Source organism: Corylus avellana, chromosome ca2, assembly GCF_901000735.1.
Source record: "Corylus avellana chromosome ca2, CavTom2PMs-1.0".
NCBI classification, from domain to species: Eukaryota; Viridiplantae; Streptophyta; class Magnoliopsida; order Fagales; family Betulaceae; genus Corylus; species Corylus avellana.
In genome coordinates, this window is record NC_081542.1 from 7,095,155 (window position 1) to 7,118,968 (window position 23,814).

Here is a 23,814-nt window from a genome sequence, read left to right on the forward strand (position 1 = left end):
AAAAATTACATAAACAAATCAACACACGAACACGCAAGTTAACCCGTGTAACACCTTTATTAAACAAGTCATAAACAAGTTGCCCCATTTAATCTAAATCTTAACCTGTCGAGTTCACGGGTTGAACTGAATTCATACATTTTCCAAGGTGTATGCTATGCATCTTTAGGTCCACAATATTAGCATCATATATTCATTCACACCAATAATTATTATTTTTTTTAAAAAAAAAAATACAAATTCTACTAATTATTAGAACCTCATATGAATTTTGTTAACACTGTTTAGAACCTGATCTTGTTTGAATTGATTAATTTGAATACAATTCATTATTGATGAAATGAATTAGATAGAGCTCAATTCATTAGTGAAATAAAATGAATTGGTTTTATATTCAGAAATTATTTATAACTTTAAAGAGTTGACGCTTATTGTTTCAAAAAAATCTTTTACAAATTTAAAAATTTGACCATTATGGAAATTTTTTTGATAAAATATCCTTAATTGATACTTCCAACCTGAAAGATTAGAACTAAAATTCTTGTAGTTCATGAAAATTACTGCTCATACTTCAAAACAATCTATATCATTATTTCTTCAGGTATCCAGGGAGTGCAGTGAGATCAAGATGTTCTACAATTTCAAATTATGTGAATTTAGGTCGTTTATTCGGTAACACCTTAGTCAAAAGTCATGTTTTCGGCTTCATGCCTGATGGAATCAAAGAGGGGAGAAGATAGATAACGCTCACCACAGCTGGGGAAGACGACCTGCATGGAAAACAAAAATTGAATTAAATAATTAATGGGACAGGATTCTGCATATGCAAACTTGTAAAATTCTAGAGAATGCCTAATCACCATTTTCCTATCTTTCTTTCATCCAACCTTTTAAGAAATAAACTATTGAATCAGTAGAACCTACATGAGCACTCGACATAACGTTTGTCTAGGCATGGTGTCGGCAAAATATGTTAAGAAAGACGACCAATCACGGGATACAATCATCACCGCAAGGAAAGACATCAAATACCTACTGAACGTGATAAGCAAGCATGACCCGTGCTTGTCTTTGTTCACGCAAGGTCTTAGTACATCCAGAACAGGCCGCTGTGCTCAACCTCCAACGGTTGTGTTGTCGACCACCGTGAGGTAACATTTCGGTGTTTTCTTTCGAGCATTACATTGAGCATATCACAGACATGACTTGAATTTATACATATTTTCATTTCTATCGCTGCATCTTTTGAATTATTGCATGTTGATATTTGGGGTAGCTATCGCATTTCTTCTATTACTAGAGCTCATTATTTTCTAATCATTGTGAATGACTATACTTTATGCATGTGGGTTTACTTACTGTGGAACAAATCTATGACCCACCTACTTTTACAGTTCTTTATTCACCTCATAGTTCTTTATTCACCTTATGACATGCTAGTTTGCAACGTCGACACAGTGGTGACGTGTAAACAATTTGGTGACGCATGAACAGCACACGTCACGAAATTGGTGACATGTCACTGAAATGCGTCATTAAATCTGCAATTTTTTTCCCCAATAGAACATATATTTTTCTTTTAAACAATTTGGTGACATGTTACTGTTCACACGTCACCAATTGGCGACGTGTAAACATTAAAACGTCATTAAATTATTATTATTTTTCATTATTATTATTTTTTTTTGGAGTTTTTGTATTATTTTACTTATAGTGACGTGTTACTATCTCACACGTCACCAATCGGTGACGTGTGGAAAAATGACACGTCACTAATTGGTGGCGTTTTAATTTTAACACGTCACTAATTGGTGACGTGTCAATTTTAACACGTCACTAAAGTTTTTAGTGATGTGCAACCTGCTGAAACGTCACTAAATGGTGACGTTTTAAAAAATTCGAGTACTGTAGACACGTTAATAAGCTCTGAGTTTTTTGTAGTGAGAAAACCAATTTTCAGCAAATGTTAAAATCATTTGCAGTAGAAATTATTCATCAGACCAGTTATGTCTGCAATCCACAACAGAACATAAACACTGCATCTGCTTAAAGTGTCCTGAGCTTTACTCTTCCAGGCTAATATGCCTACCAAATTCTTGGGGGGACACGATTTTGACTGCTGCATACTTGATCAATAGAACACCCACTGCCATTTTGTCCAAATAGACTCCTTATGAAAAATGGTACAATACCCAACCCAATTATAATCACTTGTGGGTATTCGGATGCCTATGTTTTGCCTCCACTCGCTCGCAAAATCCTTCCAAATTTGACCCTCCTGCCACCCAGTTTGTGTTCCTCAATTATCCTTACAGTCAAAAGGAATACTGCCTTTATGATCATTTTCCCTTTGCCTACAACTCACCTAAACCTCCTTCCCCCATCTTGCCTTATCCACTTGATCTCCCTGAAAGTCAAAACATTGCTCCTAGTTACACTGAGACCCTTGCTGTTCCCACCAAATCTCCATCACTTCCAACCATGTCTCCCAACGATCCGCTCAGGCCACTCAACCACCTACCTACCTCTACAATTTTCATTTTGGATAGGTCCTATCGTCTCGATCCATCCATTCATTGGACTCAGCAATCGGAGAGCATGTTAGTTAAAATTAATATGAGCAGATAACTTTGTTGTTAAAATTGTTTAAAAAATCCTACAAAATTAGGGATCTTTGTCTTAAAAAACCTTTTGTGGATAGAGTTTGAACTTAAAGGGAGATAAGCAATAAGATGATCCAATAGCCAATATAAAAAATTGATAAATATGATTTTATGGCCATACAAACAGCATCTCCACAGAAGTAATTAACCCTTCTTCTTTTAAACAAAAAACAATTGATAGAAGAATTCCTTATCCCCACATATTCCACATCCATGGTGGGTTGGATTCTAAACCCCCTCCCTACATGAGAGAAGTACGACAAGGCTACAAGGCCATAGGTGAAGTAATTATCAGTTTGAGGATACCTATAATATTCAAGACATCTTTGCATTCTGCAACATGAGGTGAACAATGTTTTCTGAACATGTAAACCGGCATGGCATACTGAATGCAGTTAGCTTGAGAATGAAATAATGGAAGGAATATGAATCCTAGAATATGCTATGGCAGGCAGAGAGTTGTCTAAAAGATACTTATAGCGATTCTGATGAGAAGTACGAACTAAATCAACCTAAGCACACTATCATAATGATGATAACAAAGTTCATATGTAAGAGGTTCTAGAGCAATTTGAAGAAAGCATTTAGACTTACAACAATGAGTTTTCCAGCATTTTCAGGCCTCCTTCCTAACTTTATAGCAGCAGCTGCTGCAGCACCAGATGAGATCCCCACCTGCAAAAAACATGCTCCAACATGTTTTTTAAAGATGGAATATTATAAAGATCTGCAACAAAAGAACTCATGCAATTATTTTGTTAACAAAATTGGATGTAAAAAGTTCCTAGAGAACCATTACAGCTGATCTTAAGAAACTACTTTACCAGCAAGCCTTCTTTCAAGGCAAGCAGTTTGGCAGTTTCAATAGCTTCCTCACTTGAAACCTGAAAGATCACCAAAACATCAGGAGTCAGAAACAGGAAATTCATATTTTCATTTGCAGCTAGCAGAGATAAGATTATAGATACTTCCATGAAAACAAAATAGCAGGCACTTGCAGTACACTTTTAGAAGATTTACACACAAAAAATAAATAAATAACATATGTGTGACCTTAGGCTTGAATTAGAACTGGTTCGAGTAACTATCACACAAATATGCAACTTTTGTTTAAACATGTGACAGTCCCTGCTTAATGTTTTTCTTCTTCTTTTATTTTATTTCTTAGAGGTGAACAGTTGTCCAAGGCCTGAAAATTCGAAGAAAATAGAATGTCCGACCTGTCCCCAGGACTCAGACATATGATATGCTCAAACTTGTCTCTTGTATGATCAATTCATATCTTTTCCAAAAACATTTCTTTCATTGAATACCAAATAATTAAAGTCATGCAAATATTCAGTTCAGAAGTGCCATTCCAAAAATTGGTTTAAGAGGATGACCGATTTAATTGGAAAGGTATACAATTTCATATCCATGTCTTGCATAACAGACACAAAATAACAAATATAAACAAGGTCCTCCAGATACTTTTTTCTTTTCTGAACCTGAATCAAAAACAAGTCTTAGTTTTTTCTTTTATAGAATATATCTCATAAAGCAGCCAGAAAGAACCCATTGTGTAGGTTAAACTCCCTGAAGAAATTGAGACCGAAGCCAAGCCTCATAAAGCAGATTCATATCCAGATGATATATCCCCAAGAAAGCACAACTTAAATGAACTCAAAATGTGGGACTAAACAAACTAACTTGAAAAACGACAACCTTCCTAAGACTTTGATGACTAAAAAAACCCCCTTAGGTTAATTCCTTAACATCCTATTCACAGAGTCTGGTCCTCTGCCTTTCATATCCAAAATCCACTCATGCATAATGATTACATTATTTATTGATGTCAAGTTTTAACTCCTGATGAATGAGTTAGCACCATGGTACTTGCATTTCCCATAAATAATGTGTTCTAATCATGCTGATACTTTCCACTAGAAATACAACACTAAGTCATGAAACTTAAGCACCAAGCAGATCATTTTACATATCAAATAAAATTGAATGCCAATAAAATGGTTTCCAGACTCACTTGAATAACTTCATCAAGCACATTGACATCCAGAACAGTAGGGATAATACCAGCACCAATTCCTTGGATCAAATGCATGCCTTTTACATGTACATGCATGCAAACGTAGAGTTAGAGAACTGTCATTTGAAAATGAAAGCAAACCGAAAAAATCATATAATTTTAACCAAATACCAGATATGACATGACAATTAATGAACATTTGATGCCAACAAGTTCAACAAGAGATTTGACTATTCAAACATGTGTAACTTCTATCCCCATTAAAATAAAAAATTAAAACTAATTTTAATTTAACCATAAACAGAAAATTGTCGTTCTAGTTTAAAAGAATGGGCAATTCCTGAGTTCATTAGGATTTGTAATTCTATGAAAGTAATCTTTCAAAGCAGGAATTTAAGGTCTTATAAATGATCGATTTTACTGTTAGTGACCTTTAGATGAACAAGTAGGCTTATTAATTCCCAAGATATTACTACCATCAGTTGGAGATAATTGAGCCAATCTAGGTTTGCCCAATTTTTTGTCCAACCATATGTTCTAGCAAATCCAAGTATATTGATATTTGCTTACAGACTAGTGAGCATTTGACTTCAGATCATGTAGCCACAACTAGACACCCAATTGGGCATTTCCATTTTACCAAGAGAACTTTAAACTCAACTGATTGAGTACAAACGAGGACCAAGGTCCTTTACACAAGATACTCACTTGAACACTTAGTTGATTGCCTACCTGGAGGCTAGAAGGATTAATCCATCCTTGACTTGGTTGTCCCAACAGAATAAGGTTTACAACTGAAGCACAGCGCTGCAAAGCACTTCTTTGCTAGCTGCCACTTCGCCTGCTGGTTGCACACATCCAGCAGAGGCTAATGCGCCTTTTGGTTTGCTGCTTGCTCGCAAACTGCAAATGCCAGATTTTATCCTGCTTCCAGGACTACATGATGGGTCAAGTTTTAAGTGTAAAACTTCCCACTTCGGCAGTTGACTTCAAGTACCGATAGAATTTTATACGTTTATATTCAGAGAAGAGTTGTGCAATTAATCACAATCACAGCAAATAACACAAAACAATCACATACAAGACATTGCTCCCTCAATGTAAGGTATGCCACAAACGAAGATGATCATAAAAAAATCCACCAACCAAAAATAGAGTACAAAATAGTGGTGAATAACCACTTAAAATCAAAACCCCAATAGACCCAAATCTCATTCTCTAATCAAGACAGAATTTCTTTTGCTTTTAAATTCCCTAATCATGAGATATGATGAATAGTATTATTTTTCTCTAGGCAATGGTCCTCCACACACTCTCTTCTTTGTGTCTGAAATCAATTGAGGCTATATATATACATATACAGCAAGTGAAAAAGGTCAACTACCAAGGAAGAGGCCAAAGTTGGCTAAGGAGTTCTTTCCTACGTGGAGAAGAAAATGCCTAGGTGTCCACTTCAAAGTAGACTAATAATTTGTGGATGTGATGCATGGTACTCCATGCACCCTATCTCCAAACCACATATTAACAAAAGCAGACGACATACTACAATCACATTACTCCAAACTAGTATAACTTTGGTAAGTTCTCAACAAGTTTGAACTTGTCTAACCACTAAACTCCACATATCAATATGTTCTATAGAAACAACCAAGTTGGTTGCTAAATTTTTCATGTGAGTATGATCCTTAAGAAACAATGAAAAATCCTAGAAACTATTATCGAATATACATAACATGGGCACTCCTTACATTGGACCTATTTGTTGTGAAACTACTATACATATGATGTTTGCCCATCATCACCATTCAATAGTTGAAAAAAGTGAACTGTAGACAGACCCTCCATTAGTGACCAAAACACATCATTAGTCGCTCGTTCATAATTCATTCTAAGCTTTTATAATATATTTTAACTTAGTAAAATTTCCTTTGAAAATTTCTTAAAGAGGTAAATAATGGTAGTTATTGAATATCCACCTCCAGTCTTCAAAGCCTAGTCAAACCAAATTTAGTTTCACTCAACCCCAGCCAGTAGAGCAGTTAATTGCACTTCCAATAAAGCCTACTTGCCTAGCCGGGTGAACAATCTTGAGTGGACTTCTGTTTTTTCATTTTTTGTATTAGCAAAATAAGTTTTTGGATTAGGAATTGAAAAGGAAAGTTCCAGAAGACAGATAACGAGTTCATCTGTCAACTGACCCTATTGTATGTCTATATTTGATACTAAGCAAAATATGATCAACATAAAAAATGAAAAGAAAGTAAAGCAGTTAAATACCTGTCTTTAACACTAGAGCAGGGTTCCATCATCTCAAGCTTGGCAGCAATACGAGCTACACAACCATCCACAATATGGTTGAGATAAACCATTGGGGTATTGCCTATTAACTAGCCAAAACAGGAAACTCGTCAGCAAAATTGGAATATGAGAGCAAAAGCAACATTAAAAGCATTAATTCAAAAAGATAACACTTCAGTAACATCTTTCTTGATTGCGCACTTTTCTTCCATGTTATGTTTTTAGTTAAACTGCAAGCTGAAAAAAGAAAAAAATGTGAAAGAGTAGAAAGAAAACTACTGAGACATAAATTGCAGTCCAATATAAATTGCAAGAAATATTAAGAGCATACTTAGACTAGCATGAAAATGATATCTCGCATTTTGTTTTTCACAGAAGAAAACTTTTTCTTCCCTTATTTATAAGTAAAATTCATAGAAAAAATCGAAACTTTATGTCTGGCGTCATTACAAAATGTTAACGTGATCTACAAAGAATCTACATTGAGTGGTACGAGGATGATCCGTGAAGATCAATCTGTGATCTCAAACATTGTAAGAACTGAAATCACAAAAGTACTTCAAAGTGCTATGAGAGCACAAAACATTGGAATAGCTAAGATACTGTTAGCAGATTGCGTGTTTAAGAGGGAAAAAGAGAATGAAACAAAAAAAGTAAACACAAATCAAAAGCTAAATATCTTCTAGACATATTTAAAAAATAAACATAAGTAGAGCACAAAACAAAATTATAGCTTAGAAATTCGAGCACGAACCCACTAATAGAAACAGCAAGCAATAAGTATTTTTTCATAAAAATTAACAGAAGCAGGGTCAAAAGAGCACAAAATCTATAAGCAACCAACATTAACAGAGCACAAAACAAAGGAAAGGCCAAAGGCCCAAAAAAATAAGAAAAGGAAAGTACCCAATATTTGAAAAGACCAAAAATAATGCAGATCTTCCAAATGAACAACCAAATGCCAGATAGCCTTTATGTCAAAAATCAAGAACCAATCTACATAAAGAGGAGCAGAAAACACAGCTAAAGCTAGGAACTTCAAGGACCGACCAGAAAAACAGTTCAAGAGTGCAGAGTTTTGAAAGCGTCACCAGACTCTAAAAATCTCATTTGCATCACCATCATAGGCCAGTGTATATCAAAAAATAGTAGCCAGTATACATAAATAGAGCCAGTATATAAGTATGCAATAGTGGAAAGAGTCCAATAATGCAGAATTTTGACAAAGAACCACCAAACCCCAGAACTAAGCCTTAAGCTCAACAACCAACAATGTTACAATAAGCAGAGCAACAGCAATAGCAACATTGAGGGAAAAAAAAAAGTCTGTTAATTTGACATGATAAGGAGTCCAAGAATCCATATTTCAACATTTTGAAAAGAAAAAAAAAAACCCAAAACCTCAAATATATATTCCTCACTATCAACTACCAGGGAGAAAAAAAAAATGGAGAGAGAAACCTTGAGGAAACTTGGTAGTACCCAAAAGTGGAAACAATCCAATAATGCAGACTTTCTTGTGAAGGAATCACCAGCTGCTCAAACGATTTTGATGATCAAGCAAATACATAAAAGCTATTAAAAAATAGAGCAATAACTTGAATGCTACCCAGGAGAAATAAACCTTATCTCTGCTGACGCAGTTGGAATATATATGAGTCTTATTCTTGGAATTGGCCGTGACTGCGATGGTGAAGTTGTGCAGTGGAATTTTCAGTCACCTACGCATCCACTCTGCTTTTCAACATTTTTGTTTTTGTTTTTTTTCTAAGCATGATTTTCAGCATTTTACTGCTGAACTTCACGGTTAAATTATGTTAAATCACTATTTTGATATAAGAGATTGAAAAAAATATAAATTTAATTACTTAATTATTATTTTAACACGAAATATCACTAAACTATTTGCAGTTGATTTCGAGTTCTTATAAACTTTCCTTCAAATCTCATATCCCAAAATTTCATATCAAAATTCATTGCATGTAAAATAATACTATAAACTAGTATCTCAGAATAGCAATATTAACCAACCCTTGTATTGATATGCTTCTTTTTATAGACTCTCAAGTTTCAATCCATATAATCAATGAGAAGCATTGATAGTAGCCGTTGTAATGTGAAATATATATTTTTCATAATAAAAAAGAAAAAAGAAAAATCTTGATTAAAATATAAAAAATAAAAATAAAAATAAAAACGTTATGTAGAACAAAAATTGATCAAGATCAAGAGGTTATTACTATACTAGCACAGATAATGGTAAGATAAATGTAGGGATATGTGTCGACACAACAATTATTTGGCCCTGCCGCGTGTTTGGACGCGAGCTCGCAACATTCACCTGCCCCAGCTTTAGTCCCACATCGAAAAGCTATAACTCAATAAACCCAACTACGTACTATAAATAAGAACCAATGGCCTCCATTTACACATACTTACCTGGACGGGGTCGATGGATGATCACCAAGGTCCATGGCCTAGGCTAGTGACCTCCATTGCACTTAGGAGGGGTGCTCGCCTAAGATCTCCCCAAGTGGGAGAGTCTACGTCATAATTTGTGGTAGTGGGGGCCTGCGTTCGCGCGGCCCCTAACAATATCAATTAAAAATTCTGCGAGGCGATCAGTGGAAAGTCTGGGCAAGCTCTCGTTTAGGTTCTGAGATCAAAGTAATCCCCTCCCCAGGCGTGGGTTGCACACCGGGATGGCAGCTAGTACTTGATCAATATTGCCCGTGTGCACAAGGGTCACCCTTAAATTGGCTTCATTATGGTTACCATTTCTAAGCTGAATTACAGCAATGGAATGTTTTCAACAATACGGTGAAATCCTAGCTCTGCTCACCCACCTCTCAATTGCTTTTGTTGGTGGCTTTAATTGCGCTTGAGAGGGGTCTCCGCTTAAGGTCTCCCGGAGGTGGGAGAGATGGGGCAGCGCACCGCTCATTTCCTATGATTTTATTCTTATTTGCTGTCGAATATTATAAATTGAAACCCTAAGTTATATTATTCCTAAATTTTTTTTTTTTATTTTTTTTTTTTTATTCAAAGCGGGAGAGGGGGAAGGAAAAAGGGAAAAAAGGAAATACTTAAGCGTTTGTTATGCCTTTTTTTTTTTTGAAAGGTGTTTGTTATGCGTTTTAAAATCTGGAAAAGAAGTTTGGGACATTTGGTGCTCATGTGGGAGGCGATGTGGTGGTAATGATAGGGTTTGGTAGGCTAATAATCACCAACAAATGGATAATGAGCACTTCAAGCAAAAAAAAACAAAAACAAAAACAAAGGAGGAGCACCACCTTCTATAGTCAGAAGACAAACAAATCCCTTTCCCGTCTGAGTAACCACTAACCAGGAGGCAGGATTGGAGCTTCGAACTTTCAAATTAAGGTGTGGAGGGGTGCCCACAAGACATTACTTTTGTCATAAATGCGGGCGTCCTAAACTCAGCTAAAAGAAAGCCGCACCGGGTTTGTCCCACATTGGGTAAAAGAAAAGAAGGGAGGTGGGTTGGATTGTATAAGTGAAAAACAAGGATGGCCTTTAAAACATACATACCTGGACGGGGTCTATGGGTGATCAATAAGGCCCATGGCCTAGGTGGGTGGCCTCCATTGCACCTTGGAGCTGCACTTGCCTAACATCTCCCACTGAGGAGAGTGTACGTCATAATTTGTGGTAGCGGGGGCTGTGTTCGCGCGGCCCCTGTTAAAACTCTATTTCCAAATGTTTATTTTTAAGTTTTTACCTTACAAATATTTTATTAATTGTTGTGATAATGTACACGGTAAAAAAGAGCATTATAATGGTTATATTGAGACGATTTTAGCGAAAGCATTAACAAATAATTACGAACACAACTTTGTTGTTCTTTGTTAATTTCTCTTGCTTTCTCAAGAAAATCATGGTGGTATAAATCCTTAGCATGTGCAACCATCAACCATGGCTAATGGCGTCGTCTAATCTTTTCCAGTTAAGATTGTGAGCTCCATTCAGTGTTAGCTTTTAAAGATTATAAACAATTATGGCCAACTCTTTGTGAATTTTGGACGAAAGTTTCGTCCCATGTGTAAAACTGCAAAAACAAAAATGGGTATGGTAGACTAAAGTTCTTTTTTCTTTTTTTTCTTTTTTTTTTTCTCTTTAAATGATTGGAATACTATAATTTTTATTACAATTCCTTACAAAGAGTGCCGACTCAATAGATTTTGAGGCATAGAATAGCAAATCTATTTTATACGTAAATTGTTTACCATAATTTGAGCTTTAATTAAAAAAATTGACTACCCTCTTTAATGTTTGATATAAGTAGGGCCTTATTATTATTATTTGTTTTTTTTATTTTTTTTTTATGAAAGAAATTCTATTGGTAACTAGGGCCTTATTTCATTAGGGGCCTTAAGTGACTACCTAATTCACCTAGGCAATGAGCCGGACCTTCTTGTAAATCACATGGTAGGTTATTTTTATGTGACAGTTCATATTTTAGTTACTAGCGTGATACGTATTACATGGACTTGAATGTCAGTTTTTATGAACATGGTAAGTGCAATGTAAACTATCATGTGACAATTTAAATTTTAGGAGATGATGTATTACATGTCACATTAATTTGCAAATAACTTGTATTAAAAGTAGTAATACCTCTAACAATATTATTTTCTTTTGCTATCAAAACCAGCAAAATAATTTATTTAGAAATAGAAAAAAAAAAAAAAAAAAAAAAAAAAAAAAATTGATCATATTTTATTTACTGGAAAGACATAGCAGATGTAGGAAACTCCTCTCACCTAGGAAAACTCAGGAAAAGAAAAAGGGATGGTCCATTGATCATGTTCCATTGATCCCGTCTAAAAAGATTTTCTAACCCAAGAGAAAATTCAAACTTAATTCCTAGCTCTAGGTTACTGTTGAATTTCCCTTCCCCATCCCCCTCCCTCTCCTTGTTGGTCATATAAAAAAAATGATGGATATCATAAATAAATGCATCATTCTAATGAGACATTGGTAAAAGAAAAATTCATTTTGCATTCATCACCATTGCTTTATGGTGATTCCGCGTCTCCCATTGTGCTAGAATGCCACGTTGTTGGAGATGGGCTCACCAACATCACATGACTCACCTCCGCGAGTATTGTTGTTCGCAAAAAGTCCCACATTGGAAAACAAAAAGAAAGATGGGCTAGAAGGGAGTATAAATAAGGAGTAAGGTGCACCACTTCAACATACTTACCTGGACGGGGTCGATGGGCGATCAATAAGGTCCATGGCCTAGGTTAGTGACCTCCATTGCACTTAGGAGGGGTGCTGGCCTAAGGTCTGCCCAAGTGGCAGAGCCTACGTCATAATTTGTGATAGTGGGGGCCTGCGTTCGCGCGGCCCCTGTCATTACAACTTCAAATTATTCCTTGTTTATGTCTAGACAATTTATAGGTGCTTTCTGTTTATGTCTAAACAATTTATTTGCAATTTTGTTGATTGTGGAATTTAGCTTTTCTCAGCAGAAAGGGAAATCAAGGGGTTTTATATTTGGGTCTTTCTTTGTTACCTTAACAGCTACTGGGATTTGGGATAGAAGAGAAATGCAATTGGGGGATATTGGGATTGAAGAGAAATGCTATAACTCTTTTTTTTTTCCCCAAATTTACGGATTAGATCTTGGGAACAAGAATTTGAGAAAGAATTTTGGGGTCTTTAGCATTTCTCGGGGTAGAAAGGGGTCCTTCATTGCTAGGCGTGATAACAGCAAAAAAGAGAGTATCCTTCCAAGTTCCAACAGTATACACTGGAAGAAGGGAAGAAGCCACATCAACTGCGAACAAAGCTAAAATCTTTGAAAAACTGAGTCAACCGAGTCACGAAAAGATTTTAGGTTTTGGGGAAAACATTCTCGTTAACAAATCTCTTTGCTGCACTCCAGAGAAGCGCTCGGTTGGTTTGCCTATATGACAACTTGGAACTCATATCAGCTGGTTCATAGCAATTGCAAGTTAACCCCAGATCAATCAATGAATATCCTGTAAATTGAAATGAACTTGGGGAAGTTAGCCATAACAGCATCGTATCAACACAAGTGCGCACCTTTGACTCCTCTTAAAGATCACCATTTAGCAATGAGTAATGATCTGTGAGATAAATAATGGTGGACACTGGCCATGGGAAACTTACTTTAGCTTAAAGTAGAGAAAGCGAAGTTATCTGTGTGGCCTTGAAGAGCCGCATGATGCCATGGCTTTGGGTGGCAACTGGCAAGCCATATTTTTGGTTCTGCGAAAGGAGCTTATGTCCCACACTGACTAAACACAAAAGAGAAGAAGCAAGTGCGGAGTATTAATATGGGCCAAGCAGCAACGGAAAAGTTACTTACCTGGATGGGGTCAATGGGTGATCCAGAAGGCCCATGGCCTAGGCTTGTGACCTCCATTGCACTTAGGAGGGGTGCTCGCCTAAGGTCTCCCCAAGTGGGAGAGCCTGCATCATAATTTGTGGTAGTGGGGACCTGCGTTCGCGCGGTCCCTATCCCAATTTCATTCTAAATATTTTTTATGCCTGTTTTCAGACCATGTTCTCTGTCGGAGCGTCTGGTTTTTTATATGCAATCTATGGTGTACTTGATTAACGACAGATCTCTTTGTTTTGTCTCAGCCAACCAAATACGAGCACATATGTTTCTGCTAGATTTTGCAAGTCTACCCTACCTGCCCCAAATTAGACTCCAAAGCAAATAGTATCATGATTTGATGAAGGTTTCAAATGGCTTTTTTGTTTTGTTTTTTTTTTTAAATAGAGAAAATTATCTACCAGATCCGAGAATTTTTCAGCAGGTTCAAACTTCGACAGTTTCTGTCGACAGGTTCAGTTTAACAAATGCCTGTATGTTTCAATGTCTAGTTATAGATTTGCGTCATTAGAAGCATTACTCTTCTAGGAAAACATCAAGGAAAATAAAAATAAGGGAACAATCTAGATTTCTTAAAATACAAACGAAACAATATTCAGACCTTCATTCGTTCCCAAAAATTAACCATGTTAATATTGAACAATTTCTGTGCTATTAATGAGACTATTCCAAGATACAAATTCCCAGAAAATATATTGTACTTTATTTACTCATAATTAATATACAAACAATAGACAACTTTGATGTTATTCACTTCATTATCATTCGGTTCAGACACAGAAGCCAACAATAACCATATTCTATGCTTCCTATTTCAGATCCAAAACAGCATAAAAGACTTGACCCCTTTTGAAGCTGGGGAATATCTCAGGGCTCAAAAACCATGCTGTCTGCCTCCCGCTTCACGGATTCAAACAGCACAGACGACAGATAACGCTCCCCAAAGCTGGGGAAGATCACCTGTTCAGGTTTTGATGAAGAAAAGATCAGTAGCAAACACCACATTAAACAACAAAGCCACACCACTACAGTTCATTAACTAAGAAAGTCAATGCCATCTCAAGAAATGATTTAGATTAGCATGAAGTGTTTGGTAAATCAAACCTAGTGAAGGATTCAGTTACTGAACTTTTTAAACCATTAATCTAATCATATCAATCAATAATGTGTATGGAGTTGTCAATTAGGTCAAATAACTGACCACTTGTATCCTAAACAGATGGCAGCTAGAGTGCTACCTACAGAAATTTAGTGCTGTTTTGAAACAAAACATTTCCTTTTTGAGCAGCCATCAATAAATGTACTGAAATTGCCTCTAAACCACGTTCTATGGCTGAAAACAAGATTAAATAACTGGCTAGAACGAAGAAGATCAAACTTACAACAATGAGTTTCCCAGCATTTTCTGGCCTCTTTGCTATCTTAATTGCAGCAGCAGCAGCAGCACCAGATGATATCCCTACCTGCAATAAATGTTTGCACATATATCACTGAAGATGAAAAGAATAGAAGACATCCAATAACAGAAAACTTAACCATCACAATTATTTTAAGAGCGAGGCGGGTAGTGAAAGATTTGTGTAGAAAAAAATGGAGAGGACCTTGTTGAAACATATTTTTTTCATTTTTGTGAGCTTACCAGCAAACCTTCTTTCAATGCAAGAAGCTTAGCAGTTTCAATAGCTTCTTCACTTGATATCTGCAAAGATTAGCATAAGGTCTGAGGAATAAATGAAGAAAGGCAATAAAATCATAAAAAGAAATAAGAAACAAAGTATGTCTTTACTTTCATGAATTTTTGAAAGAGAATGACGCATCACAAAATATCACATAATATATAATGAATCATCATAAGCAAACTCATAAAAAAAAATAATAACAGAAATGAGATTAAAAATCAGAACATTTTGAGGGCAGAGATTCCACAGTATTTGACAGGCCTTAGAAGGATTATCTAAAACTTCCTCATGGTTAGGAACCTCCACACATGCAAGCAAAAGTGTGAACCATCAGTTCCCACATGGTAAGACTTCAGTTTACTAGCCCTATGCAAAGCTTAGAGAAATACTTATTACACTTTGAATGTCACTTGAACCAAATTAGGAAAAAAGTAGAGTGGGGTGGGGTGCACACTCTGGACTGTATAGCACAAACAGATTCTTGCGAATAGATAAGAAACATTCTTTTTTTTTTTTAATAAGTAATCGAAATATCATTAAAATTTGTAGCCCAGGTATACAAGAAAAACACCTAGCTAGAAAGAGAAAAAGATCAAGAAAGTTAAGAAAACAGGCACATTAGGAAAGTCTAAAGCATTTGTCCAGAGGTAAAGAGAAACATTCTTTTTCTAATAATCATACCAAAAGTTTGTCCCATCAAGTGGATGACCTCAAAAAGTGGTCAAATTCATTACAGTAGGATTACAAGTCCAATAATGATGTTTCCTCTTTTCTTTTTTCCCCTTTTTGGGTAACATTTTATTCATAATATACAACCACTTCACGTTTTTGCTTAAAAAAAAAAAAAATCACAATTACCACACAAACAGCTAGCTCCACATGCTAACTAAGAAATATGCCAATTTAAAGTTTTGAGGCTTACTTGAATAACTTCATCAAGTATATTGACCTCCAAAACTCCGGGGATGAAGCCGGCACCAATTCCTTGGATTTTATGTGGGCCTAGAGATTGACAAGCATGCAGTTAATCAAGTTAGGCAAAAGACAATGTAAGATATTGCTAACTTCAAATAGGGCAGATATGCAAACAATCTTACTGTAGAATCAAACACAAGAACATAAAAATGGCAGTGGCCCATGACAATTAAGGCAGCGTTATCCTAGACAGTTTTAATTGACGATGTCATGGAAAATCACATTCCAAAATATAGATTAGACAAATAATGAAAAGGGAGGCGAAGGGACTTTAGGAATATAGGTACATTACAGCATTCAAACTGTTATCAATTTTCTTACCCAACAAAAAAGTCATCAAATTGATACTGACTGGCGTGGAGCAAACAAATTTGATGCCAATGTACTACTTCACCAATGAAATTGGTTAATGAAATACATAAATATTTTCATAATTTCAACTAAAAATGAGCATATTCAACCGCCTTCAACAACCAATAATTCCCAATAACTTAAGGAACAAAAGAAAATTATCTAACAACAACGCTGTTGAGGGAACTTTACAGAAATGTGTCGAAAATAGGAAAACACATTACATGCGTAAGTCCAAGCAAGTCGAACAAAAGTTAAACTTCTAAAAACCAAAGAAGCAAAAAAGGAAGAAAGGTTAAACTGGGGTGGTATCAGTAAAAAAAATAGCAAACAGCTGAAAGCACGAACAGAATCTGTTTTCAATATACCAACACATAATGGGTTGAATATAATAGCAACTATTTTAGTAGAGCAGTTCAACTCCTAGACATATTTTCCAGCAACACTGTTGAGGCAACTTTACAGATATGTGTCAAACAATGGGTAAACCCCATTAAACACACGCCCAAACAAGCCGAACAGAATGTTGAAATCTAGTAACCAAAGAAAAAAAGAAAGTAAGAAATGTTAACTGGTACAGTATCAGCAAAAACAATAGCAAACAGCTAAAAACATGAACAAAATCAGTTTTTAATAAGCCAACACAGAATAGGTCAACAATGAGAGGACCTCTTTTAGTGGACTAGCTCAACTACCTGATTGGCAGGGTCAACTGAGTCTTCTCTGCCTGATTGGGCTGGGTGCCCAACCAGCCAGCCCAAGGTCCATGGTCTTCTGCATTCATGTAGTCCTAAATGCATAACTATTTAACCAAAGCCCTAATACCCCATCCATGGAAATGCCTCTAGTGATAGATTGTTTAGGCAGGAGCCAGACACTTAAATAGATATAAAGTTAAGATGCAGAAAGAAATACTTTCATATTAGCAATAAATGCAATGGCTCTAGCAAATATACAAGGAGGTCAAGTTGTTTGTGAAAGAACAAGAAGTTTAAAGAGAGATAAATTAAGACCAGTTTCCATGAAATATTAAAAACTAAGTAGTCAAAAGGAAACTTTTTAATGATGTACCCTCCAGGCACAAGTGCAACCCATATCCTTTTGTCCATGTTGCTAAGCCAATAAAATTCATACCACAAAGAAAAAAGAAAGTGTAATAGCAACTAAAGGAATAAGGTAAATAATCAACAGTTGAATAAACAATGTACACATCATCACCCACCTGGTTTCCCTCCAGATAGTATCGCACTTTCAACTGGTTCAACCCCATAGAGCTAAGAACAAAACAAAAGGGGTAAGAACATTATAAACAAAGCAAACATCAAAAAGTTTACATAATGATTTCTCTCTAACTCAGACAAACTAAAAAAGCTAACCTTAATGTCAGGGTTTTGCTCTTTGAGATACTTCCCTGCACCTGTTACAGTACCTCCAGTTCCTATCCCAGAAACAAAAGCGTCAATCTTCCCGCCAGAACCTTTCCAGATCTCAGGTCCAGTGGTCTCATAATGGACCTAAATACAAAATAAGTGTTGAATAGTCAATCTTTCCAACCAGGTACTCGTACATGCACAAAACATTGATCCAAATTATACCTTTGGGTTTGCAGGGTTTTCAAATTGCTGTAGCACATAAGCATTGGGAGTCTTTGCAAGTATCTCTTCTGCCTTCTGAACAGCCCCTTTCATGCCCCTGGCTGGATCTGTTAGGACCAATTCAGCTCCAAAAGCTCGAAGAATTGTTCTTCTTTCAAGACTCATTGAAGCAGGCATGGTAATTATGAGTTTGTAACCCTTGGCAGCGGCCATGAATGCCAAACCTATGCCAGTGTTTCCACTGGTAGGCTCAATGAGAACACTCTACAGCATGAATAACAAGAAAAAATTGTCAATTCAAAGTTTCCTCATTCACCTCATTTCCTGTGAAGTACAAAAACCACGCTGAAGTATATAAAACTAATGAGCTTACTAACCATTTAATATTTTCTTCTTGACGACCTATATTCTTCTGTATGGCTGTTGGGGTATGTGTGTGTGTGTGTGTGTGTGTGTGAGAGAGAGAGAGAGAGAGAGAGAGGGAAGATTAATTTCCAGTAGAACTTTAAAGTTGAAGATGGAATGGCACAACAAATCATGGGTGAGCTTTGAACCAGAAGCTAGTACACTGGTATAAGAAATGCCTAAAAGGTTAGTATAATTATAGAATTTCTTCTCTATTTCGGCTATTTATGAAATTCACGCCACAGAAAATAGATCATAATTGATAGAATCTTCACAAGTTGGTATCTATGTATGTGTACAATGTAATGAGAGTCCAATCAGTAAAGCATCATATTATGCACAACCCAAGTGGCGGCACTGAAACTAACATAGCAGTGGTATCAACAGGAGACAATGCAAACTTGCGTGATGCAAATAGGCCTTAATCACAAAATTGGAAAGCAATAACTAGAAGTGAATATCCACTCAGATTTCGAGTGAAGGCATCAAAAAATGGATTTAGATACCCACAACATGTCTACATGAGGACGAGAAATAATTACTAACCTCACCCGGAGTAATGAGACCCCTCTCCTCTGCATCAGTAATCATGCTATATCCGATTCTGCAATTGGGACAGAATTTGCAAATCATATTGAGTGGGAGAAAGAAAAAAAAAAACCAGTATATATAATGTTAAGGCCGCATTTGACTGCGTGGATTGGGGCATGGAAAACCAAAAAACAAACTACAAATATCAAGTTTCTCAGTTTACCGATGATCTTGAGTTTGAATAAAAAATTTCATAAAAATGCAACTCCATAAAAACAATTATCCAAAAGCAAGATATCAACACACAGAATTAAGATTCCAATCAAATCCAATTTAGTGCAAGCAAATGAAGCCTAATAATAATGATCATGAAAGAAAATAAAGATTACATAGCTTTTAAGTAATCAGTTATTCTAATAAAATAATCAAAGAATTATAAGTACCTGTCTTTGACACTAGAGCATTAAAATAATCAAAGAACTATAAGTACCTGTCTTTGACACTAGAGCAGGGTTCCATCATCTCTAGCTTAGCAGCAATTCGGGCTACACAACCATCGACCACATGGTTGAGATATACCAATGGTGTTTTACCAATCAACTGTACATGTCCAAAATGAAAAGATTCATATAGTAAGCTAGTGTCTTTTGGTATTGAGATAATAATATGCGTATCAAGATAGAGATGAACATAGCTTACTTCAGTAACATCTTTTGCAATCCCAGACTTCTCCTCCGCCATTTTATCACACCTCTGCAAAAATGATGGAAGATAAAGGGATCAGCAAAAAAAACGTATATAAAATCTTAATCAATTAGTATACACATATAATAACAGAAGAAGAATAACAATCCAACATCTGACAAAAGATTTGGATGGGGGTAGAGAATTTGTAGTTGTGAATATTCAATTTTCATCATTGATGATGAAAATTTTAACAGTAAGAACATTTTTTTTTTCTTAAAAGAAAAGGAATATTATGTTCGACAAGTTGACTAAATGGAATTTCTCTTTTCATCATTTTGAGGCCCTCAAAGTTTTTTTTTTTTTTCTCTTTTCAACTCTTCCATTTTCTCAGTAACCAAAAAAAAAAGACTGACCGTTCATACCAACAACTGCGAAGATCACCAACTCCATATCAAGAAAAAGGAACCAAAACGATGTAATAAACAGACAACAAAGCAAAAAACCAAACAGGAGGGATAAAATTTCCTCAAATATAAACAGTTCTTATTTGTGTTCTCTGAAAAAAAAAACCTCAATTTTCTTCAAATCTAAAATTGACCCAGAAAACCATTTAGTACAAAAGATTGATCAATAGTATAAAGGCTCAAAAAATACAAGTGATTTAAAATCATTCAATTAATATGCAAAAAGAATAATAAACAAACATATTAACCCAAGAAAAATAAACGTATATATACCAAACAAATTAAAAGACACAAATGGTTCAGAAAAAATAAAAAAATAAAATTGTAACTTCAAAGAAAATTTTCAAGAACCTCTGAATATATCACGCAATGCAGAGAGCTTTCTGGAGAGATCTTTGAAACAGAACAAGAAAATGAAATATATGAAAGTGTTCGCAGCTAAAAGTCCCACCAAGAAAAGCTTATCTGAGCAGAGAAAGTAAGACCAAGACAGACAGCCTCGGACAGGGAAAGACTATATGAGAACAAAAAAGAGAGACAGAGAGTGGCGGAAATTCTAAGAAATCTCTGGCGTTATTTGACGTGGGGCTTTTTTTAATATATCCAAAGAATTTGTCCTTGGCGGGCAAAACTGTAATTTGGATTTGGTTTGATTTATCTTAATTATAGTGGAATTAAATCCTTTTAAAAGATTTAACTTAAGAATACCAATTAGATCTGTCCCGGCACCTGATCTTTTGTTATTAATTTTTTATACTAAGAATGGAATCACAAACGCGGAATGACAACATAGTTTTGATATCACCATTATAATAGTAAGGATGGATTTGAGAGTTCGATTAAAAATATAATTTTTAATTAAATTATAAAAAATATATTGTTTAGAAATTCGTTTTTAAAAAATTGTGGTTTGAAATCATAGAAAAAAGCTATGTTTTCAAATCGCAAGGAATGTGGTATTTTTTTTTTAATAAAAAAATAACTTATATAGGGAGGTTAAATAAAATGTAAGTTTTGTACAACCAATCAGAAGGTGACACCTAAGGCAAACTTATCAAACTTAAGTTAAAAAAAAAAAAAAAGAGGTGAAGGGGTGGCTGGTTTGGCCACCCCTCCCCGACCCCAGGGCCAGCCACCCCATGGCTGGTGTGGCCGGCCACCCTAGGCCCGTGGGGTGGCTTGCGGTCCCTTTCACATGGCCTATAGGGTGTGGTATTCCCGACACAGGAGCTATGGGAGTGGCCCATGCTTGGCCACCCACAGGCTTTAGAGAGTGACCTAGCCATCCCTCCTTCAATTTTTTTTAAAAATATATATATATATATATATATATATATATATATATATATATATATTTTTTTTTTTATCTAGAGTATAATCTGTTGTGGTTGAGTTTTTATTTTAAGTATAAGTCTAATAAAATGATATGTCAGCTTCTTATTGATGGCACAAAAAGTGACTTTTGTGCAACGGGTGCACCCAAGTCACTCTCTTTTTAAAAACAGATTTTAAAAGTCACATTACAGTTTGGAGAACATTAGAATAACACCTAGCATTTTCCAATTTTAAAAGCTAAATTGAGAATTTAAAAGCGAAACCTTAATTTTATCATTTTTAAAAATTATATTTTTAAATTACACAATTTAAAATTACTATTTTTAATCTTATTTCTTAAAATCGCAAACCCCAAATTAGACGCGTTGACCAAAATTAGCTTGTGATAATAGCATTGCTTATTGTAATCGTCACGGCAGGTGTTGACCAAATTTTGCTTGTAATCGCGTTTAATAAGATCTGAGAGGAACTTGGAAATTCGTTATGTCAAATATAATTATATTATATAATATTACTGTAATCATCAGATTAATGTGTACAAAGTATTAAAGATATATAATAACTATTGTATAAGAGTGAGGTTCAGTGTTGTTTCTGTCATTTTCAACTGGAAACTCGTGATCATATTTTCTTTGAATGCAGCTTTAGTTCAAGAGTTTGGAAATATTATATGATTCGTTGTAGAATTGATATGCCACCTGTAATTTGGGATGAACTTGTGCAGCTTGGATGCAATAAGTGGGAAAAGAACTCTCTTAAGTGCTTGATATGTCAATTGGTTATTGGTTCCGTTGTTTATAATCTCTGGCGTACTAGAAATGAACTTAGTTATGATGGTGTTCCAAAAACTGAAAAGCAGCTACTGAAGCAGATTTTCTAAGAAATCAAGGTTAGAATTGCTGTAAAAAGAAGTTTTCCTAGAACTAGGGAAAACCTTTTGTTGTGTTCATTGTGGAAGTTGCCTTCTGCCATCCTCTGTAATGTTGGCATGTAGTTTTGTTTTTTTTTTTAATATGTAAGGGTTGTAAGGGGTTGTTTTGGTGTTGAGTAGTTGCTGGTTTGTAGGTTTTTGATTTCCCCTGTTTTTGCTTTGTAAGGGGTTGTATTTGTGTTTTAGTGTTGCTATGTTTTGAGCTTTAGTTTTAATGAAATGCTTATTCATAAAAAATAAAAAAATAAAAAAATAAATTAAAAGAGAGAGAGAGAGAGAGAGAGAGAGAGAATGATAGCTATGACCTAAAAAAAAAATAAAAAAAATAAAAAAATTCTAAATATAAATATAAAACACAATGATCAACGTTCCAAATTAAATATTATAACTTTGATTGCCTTGTGTTCATGGAGTATAGTGCACAATGATTAAAGATCCAAATTAATTATTTTAACTTTTTTTTTTTTTTTGTAACAAAATTATTTTAACTTTTACTTCCACGGGAATAATGCTCATGATAATATATTTAATTTTTAAAATGTTATATTTATTTGTACAAAAGATTGGTGCTGCCATCCTCTCTTTCCCCCCACAAGGACATGGGTTTTGGTTTAGCAATAGACTCCTTCCATTTTTCTACTAAAACAAAAGTCGATTTTTTTTTTTTTAGTTCACTTTTCGTTTACAAAAAATTCAAATTGCTTTTCACTTTTATATCACATCAATTACTTTTTATTATTATTAAAAAAAAATACACACACACAAAAAAATCTTTATCGAACGGCCAATGATCCCCTGTAGAATAAGAGTGGGGTAGGCTACTTTCGGGCATTCACATACAATTGAAAAATAATAAAAGAGTAATGTTACACACCATACTTTTATATAAATTTTTACAAGTTTTATAATATTTCGTCGAGCAATTTTATAGTGTATAGTTAATCCAAATTTCCTAATAAAAAAATAATGTAACTTGATTTTATTTAATTAAATGAATCGAATTCAAACTTTATTGATTTTTATCAAGCTACTTGAACATGTTTCTACAGCTTAATTCGAGATTACATATATATTTTTCAAGTTGAATTCGATCAATTAATACTTGGCTTGATTACATTTTCATTTTATAACTATCCTATAATACTGGCGTGACAGTCGCAACAAATCATTGAATTCATCTTTGTTAAAAAAAAAATCAAGAGTTAATTGAGACTAATACATCAATATTATAAAATAAAAATGTGATATATAACATTACTTTGACTTCTTTTTTTTTTTTTTTTTTTTTCTTCTTTTAATCTTGAGTTCTTCTTTTTCTAATCAACATTACTTTCACTTAATATTTCAAATTGAGACTAGGGCTGGCAATTTTGATACGACCCGCGAACCTGACACGAACACGACACAAAGTTAACAGGTATTAAGACACGAGTAAATTCGTGTCTGGCGGGTCTTTAATAAATGGGTCTAGCGGGTCTGGCAG

The 23,814-nt window shown here is 35.0% G+C and overlaps 2 protein-coding genes and 4 non-coding genes across 12 annotated transcripts; 4 read left to right on the forward strand and 2 right to left on the reverse strand.

Annotated features, from left to right (window-relative positions):
- Nucleotides 1–577: 577 nt before the first annotated feature.
- On the reverse strand, nt 578–8,705 carry LOC132168789 (bifunctional L-3-cyanoalanine synthase/cysteine synthase D1-like). Of its 5 annotated transcripts, XM_059579831.1 has the most exons (8): nt 8,609–8,705; nt 8,446–8,519; nt 7,158–7,221; nt 6,968–7,073; nt 4,684–4,763; nt 3,488–3,547; nt 3,258–3,338; nt 578–770 (listed from the first exon to the last, which is right to left on the reverse strand). In XM_059579831.1, the coding sequence occupies exons 3-8, from the start codon at nt 7,194–7,196 to the stop codon at nt 681–683; spliced, it is 456 nt and encodes a 151-aa protein (XP_059435814.1). In that variant the 5' UTR covers nt 7,197–7,221; nt 8,446–8,519; nt 8,609–8,705; the 3' UTR covers nt 578–680. The 5 variants fall into 5 exon arrangements, with proteins under 5 accessions (XP_059435814.1, XP_059435815.1, XP_059435816.1 ...); XM_059579832.1 differs by having other exon boundaries at nt 7,158–7,214; nt 8,446–8,705; XM_059579833.1 differs by having other exon boundaries at nt 7,186–7,221; nt 8,446–8,705.
- Nucleotides 8,706–9,415: 710 nt separating this feature from the next.
- On the forward strand, nt 9,416–9,576 carry LOC132173133 (U1 spliceosomal RNA). Its single transcript, XR_009439233.1, has one exon. It is a non-coding gene; the product is annotated as a U1 spliceosomal RNA (small nuclear RNA).
- A 952-nt stretch (nt 9,577–10,528) lies between these two features.
- LOC132173140 (U1 spliceosomal RNA) lies at nt 10,529–10,687 on the forward strand. The gene has a single exon (XR_009439240.1). It is a non-coding gene; the product is annotated as a U1 spliceosomal RNA (small nuclear RNA).
- Nucleotides 10,688–12,203: 1,516 nt separating this feature from the next.
- On the forward strand, nt 12,204–12,363 carry LOC132173136 (U1 spliceosomal RNA). Its single transcript, XR_009439236.1, has one exon. It is a non-coding gene; the product is annotated as a U1 spliceosomal RNA (small nuclear RNA).
- Nucleotides 12,364–13,337: 974 nt separating this feature from the next.
- On the forward strand, nt 13,338–13,497 carry LOC132173137 (U1 spliceosomal RNA). The gene has a single exon (XR_009439237.1). It is a non-coding gene; the product is annotated as a U1 spliceosomal RNA (small nuclear RNA).
- A 552-nt stretch (nt 13,498–14,049) lies between these two features.
- LOC132168787 (cysteine synthase) lies at nt 14,050–20,611 on the reverse strand. Of its 3 annotated transcripts, none has more exons than XM_059579822.1 (11): nt 20,417–20,611; nt 19,614–19,667; nt 19,405–19,514; nt 18,930–18,987; nt 17,979–18,242; nt 17,760–17,897; nt 17,606–17,657; nt 15,980–16,059; nt 15,018–15,077; nt 14,761–14,841; nt 14,050–14,338 (listed from the first exon to the last, which is right to left on the reverse strand). In XM_059579822.1, the coding sequence occupies exons 2-11, from the start codon at nt 19,653–19,655 to the stop codon at nt 14,246–14,248; spliced, it is 978 nt and encodes a 325-aa protein (XP_059435805.1). In that variant the 5' UTR covers nt 19,656–19,667; nt 20,417–20,611; the 3' UTR covers nt 14,050–14,245. The 3 variants fall into 3 exon arrangements, with proteins under 3 accessions (XP_059435805.1, XP_059435806.1, XP_059435807.1); XM_059579823.1 differs by having other exon boundaries at nt 20,517–20,594; XM_059579824.1 differs by lacking the exons at nt 19,405–19,514; nt 19,614–19,667; nt 20,417–20,611 and adding an exon at nt 19,358–19,371.
- Nucleotides 20,612–23,814: the final 3,203 nt, after the last annotated feature.

Excerpts from the sequence above, each read along its gene's own strand:
- LOC132168789 (XM_059579831.1), bottom strand. The coding sequence starts at position 7,196 with ATGGAAGAAAAGTGCGCAATCAAGAAAGATGTTACTGAA. Across the intron at positions 4,764-6,967 it reads ACCCTGCTCTAGTGTTAAAG|GCATGCATTTGATCCAAGGA; the intron begins ACAGGTATTTAA and ends TACATGTAAAAG. Across the intron at positions 771-3,257 it reads ATGCTGGAAAACTCATTGTT|GTCGTCTTCCCCAGCTGTGG; the intron begins GTAAGTCTAAAT and ends TTTTCCATGCAG.
- LOC132168787 (XM_059579822.1), bottom strand. The coding sequence starts at position 19,655 with ATGGCGGAGGAGAAGTCTGGGATTGCAAAAGATGTTACTGAA. Across the intron at positions 15,078-15,979 it reads TACTTGATGAAGTTATTCAA|ATATCAAGTGAAGAAGCTAT; the intron begins GTAAGCCTCAAA and ends TAATCTTTGCAG. Across the intron at positions 14,339-14,760 it reads ATGCTGGGAAACTCATTGTT|GTGATCTTCCCCAGCTTTGG; the intron begins GTAAGTTTGATC and ends AAACCTGAACAG.